This window comes from Antrostomus carolinensis, unplaced genomic scaffold (genome assembly GCF_000700745.2).
Source record: "Antrostomus carolinensis isolate BGI_N321 unplaced genomic scaffold, ASM70074v2 scaffold30505, whole genome shotgun sequence".
Classification (NCBI taxonomy): domain Eukaryota; kingdom Metazoa; phylum Chordata; class Aves; order Caprimulgiformes; family Caprimulgidae; genus Antrostomus; species Antrostomus carolinensis.
The window spans coordinates 1-6,519 of record NW_010314784.1 but is presented as its reverse complement, the minus strand read 5'-3'; the positions used below and the strand labels follow the sequence as shown (position 1 = coordinate 6,519).

Below are 6,519 nucleotides of genomic sequence, written 5' to 3'. Positions count from 1 at the left end.
ACCTGCCCAGCACCTGCCTCTGGCCTTGTTGTGGGCCAAGGCTCACATCTCAGTATCTGGGCTTGGAAGCTGCTATTATTTCTGCTGGATGTTTCCATCGAGTGCCTTGTTCTCTTGCAACATCATCAAACCAAAGATGGCAGCTTGGCACCATCCTGCTGCGCCACTGCTGGGTGCAGAGGGGACCAGGCAGGAAGGGGAACCACCGAGCTGAGTTGTTGGGTCTGTCCTAGGGCTGCAGGAGCTGGAAGCTGGGAACTTCCCCACCGCCCTCTCTCTCCTTCAGGAGGCTGCAGGAGGATTCTGCTCCAAGAGGGTCCTGGCCCAGATCTACACCTGCCTCAGCTGCTGCGCTCAGCGAATGGTAACGGCTGGGCCTGTCCCCTGTCAGCAGGGAGAGGGGATTGCAGCCACCAGCAGGGTGGGGAGGCTCAGGCTGGTGTCCACGCTGCCTCTGCGTGGTCCTAGGCTGCTGCTGGAAGCAGGGGGTGGGTCTTGAGCAGAAGTTCCTCTTCTGGCCCTAACCTCCTTGGACAGCTGCACAATCCAGGAAGGGATTTTGGGTGAGTGCCAAGAGTGGCTGCAGAGAGAGAAGCTCAAACACTAGCCTGAGGAGGGCTGCCTTTGCCTAAAGCCTGTGCTTACTGTGATTGCTGGGGAAGCAGAGCAGGGATCTGGATCCCACCAGACAGTAAAGTTGTCAGCAAGATGTCCTTGCAACGTGCACCTCTTCCCATCTAACTAGGGCAAGCCTCAGACAGCCCTTCAGCACCTGAAACGGGCCCTCCAGGTGGACTTCCAGTGCCTTCCTGCCCTGTCCCATGTGGCAGCAGTGTACCATGAGCTGGGGGAGACCGATGCAGAGCTGCAAGCCCTGGCTCTGCTCTACGAGGTTTGTCTGCTTCCTGTAGTTCTGGGATGATTTTTGCCCAGTAGCACCTGTACAGAGCTTCAAGCAGGCTCCTGCCTTCTAGGCAGGGCTTTTTGACCCTGGAGGGGTCCCCAAAGTGGACTACAGCAATCCAGCCATGGTCCTGCCTTCAGCAGTGGGCAGGAAGGAGCCCAGCCTGATCTGAAATTCCTGCTCAGCACCTGGCTGTTGGATGTGGCAGGACCTTTGGGTCCCAGTTCACGTTCTTGGTGGCTTGGGAGAAGAGGTTTCACTTTTATGTCAGAAAGTATCAGTCTCTTAATAAAGTCTCTAATAGCAAAGAGGCCTTTAAAAGGCAGACTGTGGCTGCGGGGATGTGTGTTGGCTGTGGCAACGTTGTTCTGCCTGGGAGGAGCGGGTCGCAGCAGCAGACACCTTCAGCTGTGTGAAATACATAAGATACAAACACAGCTGTGTTTGGAGAGGTATCTCTCTCGTTAGGAATGGCCCAAGATCTGGTCTAACTAGGTCTGTGGCTATAATGGGAGATGGTGTTCCAGGCAGCACCATGAACTAAAAACCTGAGGTGATCTTGCAAATCTCCTGATGCTGTGTGGAGATCTCTCTGCCTGTCCCTTGTCTTGACCAGTGTTGTGTTGATCGTTTTTTCTGTTCCTGTTTCACCAGGCTCTGGAAAAAAACCCTCCAGCAGCTTCTTCCTCTAGTCCACATTTCCTAATGCGAACAGAGCTCCTTGTCCACACACCATTACTGGCTTCTCTCCTTCGCCATCGCCAGCCCTCTGAAGTGAAATACCTGCTGGCACAGCGGTGTCTCCAGGACGGGAGGTAACAGCTCTCCACATGCTGCAGTTTTCCCTGTGCTCCTGGAAATCATCCAGTTCAGTCCTGCTGTTGTAGGTCTGCTCAAAGCGTGGGTATCACAAGCAGAGCAAATCCAGAGCAGGGAGAAGCCTGTGGGCTGGCAATCCAGGTTCCACCTGGTTGTCCCTCTGCTCTTCCCACTACATGTCCTGTCCCTGTTGCAGGGTGGCTGATGCAGTGGAACATTACCTGGATTTTCTAGCTCTGCTTCAGGAGGGTCTGCAGCAGCAGGTAGGTGTGCTGGTGAAGAGCTCCCTTGGTGATTTGGTAGATGAGGTTTGGGTCCCTTTCCCAACGCCTGGGCACAGGTGTTACTCCTGGACTCCGGGTTTCAGTGTCTAGTTTGAGATGTGAGGTGTAGGGCTGGCACCCTGACCTGTGGCATGTCTGCCTTTAGATCCACAACAGAGACCACTTGCCACTGCTATTTGGAGAATGAGCTTCCCCTTCCCTGTGGGGAGCAGCAGTTGGACTGGCTTTGGATGTCCTTCACTTTGAGAGTAGGGATTTGCCAACTTGACTCGGCTGAGCTGTTGGTGCTTCGCAGCTTCTGCCTCCTCCGACAGGTTCCAGTGTCTGTGGGAGTGGGTCTGAGCTTTGCTGGGCAGCAGCTCCGGGTTCCCAGTAAGCACGGGGTCATTCCACTTGGCTGAGTGCTCTGTGTCTGAGCACTGACATCGCTTTTGCTCCCCAGGTGCCCCTGGATGGTAGCTCAGCTCTGCCCAGGATCCCTGAGGTGTTCCTGGAAGCAGCATCTGCCTTGGAGCAGGCTGGGAGGCACCAGGACGCCATCACCCTGTGCGAGGAGGTCATCAGCCGAACGACTGACCTGATCCCACGGATGCTACGAGTGGAGGAGAGGCTGGAGCAGCCAGAGTGTCCCTCACCAGGGGCAGGGCTGGTGGGTGGACTCCTGTCCCAGAAGAAGGAGAGTCTGTGCTGCCTTGCCTGGAGAGCAGCTGGATACCTGCATCAGGGCTGGGCATGGGCCGCGCTGGGCGAGAGCAAGGAGGCCATAACGCACTTCAGCAGGTGACGGAACCTCACTGGGGGAAGGGGGCAGCCACGGCTGGCAGGGGACAGCGCAGTGTGGCACAGGGGGTGGCCTGACAGCTGGCTTCCCAGCCCAGGGCTGGTACCAAAGTTCCTCTGTCCTCCCACCCGCAGGTGCCTTGGTGATCTCTTGCGAGTCCAGCTCTGTGGGTCTGGCATTGAACCAACAGGTAGGACACTGCAGGGCTGGGACCTGTGCAGGGCCTGGCTGGGGTGGGATCTGCGTGCTTGGCAGCAGTGGGTACAGGGGCAAGGGGCCAGGCACGGCATCACCTCTGGCAGGAAGTACTTGTCCCAGTGTGCTGAGCTGTGTGCCATGATGGAGCTTCTGAAGGTACTGGCTGGTTTGGGTGGAGCAGGGTTTGGCCTCGGCTCTGTCTCCAGACCCACTGTCTAAGTGACAGTTAAATGGGCTGTGAACCAGGAAGCTTCTCAAATCCAGATTTCAGGGAAGAGATCATAGAATCACAGACTGGTTTGGGTTGGAAGGGACCTTAAAGACCATCCAGTTCCAACCCCCCTGCCATCAGCAGGGACACCTTCCACTAGACCAGGTTGCTCAGAGCCTCATCCAACCTGGCCTTGAACACTAGAGATCTGTAGCAGTTGTGCAGATGGGCAGCTGAAGGCCAGGCTGCTGCCCAGGTCACTGATCATCACAGCCATGTAAGGTACCAAGCTCTCGGTGTTCTTCGCTCTCATCCTCTGCCACCTCCTGGCCTCTCCCAGCCTGGCAGAGAAGCTGAGCTCTGCCACTGAGGGCTTGGGGAGCTGGAAGATGAGCAGCCCATCCAGACTGCTAACTGGGCTCAGCCTGCTGGGATGTGGAGAATGCTGTCTGCAGGTGTGTGTATCTTTTCTGTGCCAGAGAATCTCCTGCCAGAATTTGAGGTGCTCCAGAAGATCAGGTTGCTCTCCCTCATCGGGCGAGGTACACAGTTCCTGGAGCTGGGGAGGCACAAGGAAGCCTTGTTGGATTTCCAGCACGGTTTGCAGATCTCGCCAGGTAAGAGCCTCATTTTGGTGAGGAACAGAGGGGAGATCCATAAATTTTGCCCTGGGTCACTTTGCTGAGCAGAAAGGTCTTAAGCCTTAGACCAAACTTATTCAAACATCAAGGACTACAGTAGGGCTACTAGCAACTTTATGTATTTGAGATGCTTCTCTGGGGCCTGGTGAGCTCACTGCCCTGGAGAAGTGGACCAAAACTATTGTCAGAGGAGCGTATTGGAACCCTCCCCACAACCTGTGCCCTCAGACAGCTTGGAAATTTCTTTCTTCCTGCCCAAACCCCAGCCTGGTACGGCCAGCTTTCTCCCAGAGAGGGTCTGGTTTCCCAGAACAGCAGCTGGACTCTCACTTCATCCCAGGAAGCAGCATGTCCATGCCTGGGAGCAGAGCAGGGAGCTAGCTGTGTGTGTCCCGGGCACAGCTGAGGCACAGCTGGCGCTGCTTCCAGGGTGACCCTCTTCGGCTGTGCTGACACACTGGTGGGGTGTGAGCTTCACCAGGATCTGCCAAACCTGCTGGTCCCAGTCCTGACCAGGGCTCCCTCCCTTCAGGGGTGCAGACCTGCCTCCCAGGAGAACCCCAACCTGTGTCCAAACAGAGGCGTGGCTGGCTGTGCCACAGGGCTGATGCCATCTGCCTTGGCTTCCAGCCCCGGGCTTAATTGGAGCCTGTGACACAGCCAGACAGTCTCCTCCCTGTTACACCGCCTCTCCCCACGCTCACCTCCCTCACCAGCTTCTTTTGCAACGTTCTGCAACCCACAGCAGCGTTGGGAACCTTCTCCTCCCCTGCTAAGGGCTCAATCCCCTTTGTGTCTTGCAGGTGACCCAGCTGCCACTTCCTACCTGGTGCAGGCCTTGTGGAAACTGAACCGAAAGCAGGAGGCAGCAGCTTGCTGGCAAAAGCTCTCCCAGAGCCCTCCTGAGGAGGAGGGAAGGTGTGTAGAGGGAGGGATGGGATCTCAGCTGGCCGCACAAGAGAGCTCCAGCAGTGCAGCTGGTGTTTCAAACTGGGGAGGACAGTTTAGCTCAGTTCCTGCCAGTCCGCACCCACGCTCCTCAGATGTGTCTGAGGAGCTTCACCCCCCACGTCTGCTCTGAGAGACCACAGGCTGTGGCTCTGCAGGGACACAGAAAAAGAGCTGTCACAGAGCCAAAGCCTGGTTCTGTGGTGGCAAATGTGAGGGCAGAGGCTGGGGGCAACACTGGGGGGCAAACTTCCTCGTCAGACCACGGCGAGGGTACACCACAGACCTTGCTGTGACGCTCCCTCCCTTCTCTTTCAGGCCCTTCCCTTTGTACCTGGTTTCGTGTCTGGAACAGGCGATGTTCCCACACGGTGACTCTCTTGCCAGAAGCATACAGGATTACCTCAGGGCCTCAAACCAGGACCTTTCCAGCTAACCTGGTCAGTCTCCCCATCACCACCTGCTGAAGTCTCCCCCCATGAAGCCTTTAAAGACTTCTCCAAGACTCGGAATTACTCTTGGATAAAGCTGAATTCCCAAAGGACTGAAACAGAATAGATCACCTTTTATAATAAAACCCTCAGCTCTGTTTAGTTTTAAGTGTTTTCTGTGCCCTCTTTCCAGAGGAAACCTTTGCAGTCAGGATCTTGATGTTGCCTGGAACTGCTGTGAGCACATGGGCTGTGCTCTGGCTTGCATGGGAGATGATGGGCAGAGATCTCATCCTCTGTGTGGCAGAGCCAGCTCTGGGCTCCAGGGAGATGGTGACAGAGCCGGACAGTCTCATAAAACACAGAGTTGTCCAATGATCTGTCCTACCTGTCGCCAAAATCAGGAATAAACTCTTTAACACCAATGTAGCCTTAAGTAGCAGGCATTAGTGCTGGGGGCTAGGGCTGCATCACCCCAAATCCAGCACACCAAGTTCACAAAACTTCACACATTTATACATAATCAATAAATTTGTTCCACCCACTATACGTAGGCATTACTATTCTACCTTAGAGGTGGTGCAAACCTCTCTGGCTTAGCTTTTCAGAGTAGAGTACACAACACTTGCACAGCCCATGCTCTAATACAGGGTGAGGTAAGTCTGTTCAGTCTCTAATTGAGTTGTGGTTGTGATCCCCCCCTGCCACATTTACCTTTCCCCATTTCTGCAGATTCTTGCTGACTTCATCCTTCTCAGGCAATTATCCAGCTTTTGGTGCCTTCTAGGGCAGGATGTTCTCCTTTTATCAGTCGTTTAGCTCCTTTTCAAGGGCATAGTTGTTAGGAAGGCCTGCATAGGTTCTACACAGTCACTGGACTTGCACAGGCCTGTGCCTTGAACACTTCCAGGGAGGAGCATCCACAGCTTCTCTGGGCAACCTGGGCCAGTGACTGACCTCCATCGCAGGGAAGAATTTCTTCCTAATATCTCATCTAAACCTCCCCTCTTCCAGTTTAAAGCCATTTCCCCTTGTTTTGTCACTCCGTGCCCTTGTCTAAAGTCCCTCCCCAGCTTCCTGTAGCCCCTTCAGGTACTGGTCTCCCCGGAGCCTTCTCTTCTCCAAGCCTGAGGTCGGAGCTGCTGCGGCTCCCTCCGAGTAGGGGGTTCTGGGCGGGCCCCGGGGTTCCTCCAGGAAAAGTACCTCGGCACACCCGCTGCCCCCGGTTTGAGCGGGGAGGGAGCCGGGCCGGGGCCGCGGCCCCAAAGGGGTAAAGAACCGGCTTCGCTGGGACTCGTGACC

The 6,519-nt window shown here is 55.6% G+C and overlaps 1 protein-coding gene across 1 annotated transcript; it reads left to right on the top strand.

Annotated features, from left to right (window-relative positions):
• Positions 1 to 233: 233 nt before the first annotated feature.
• On the top strand, positions 234 to 5,222 carry FANCG (FA complementation group G; the record flags this gene model as incomplete). Its single annotated transcript, XM_010167765.1, has 9 exons — positions 234 to 364; positions 746 to 892; positions 1,559 to 1,719; positions 1,920 to 1,986; positions 2,450 to 2,787; positions 2,923 to 2,978; positions 3,677 to 3,814; positions 4,642 to 4,756; positions 5,105 to 5,222. Coding segments are annotated over 9 exons (1,271 nt in total), but the record flags the coding sequence as incomplete, so codon positions are not given.
• Positions 5,223 to 6,519: the final 1,297 nt, after the last annotated feature.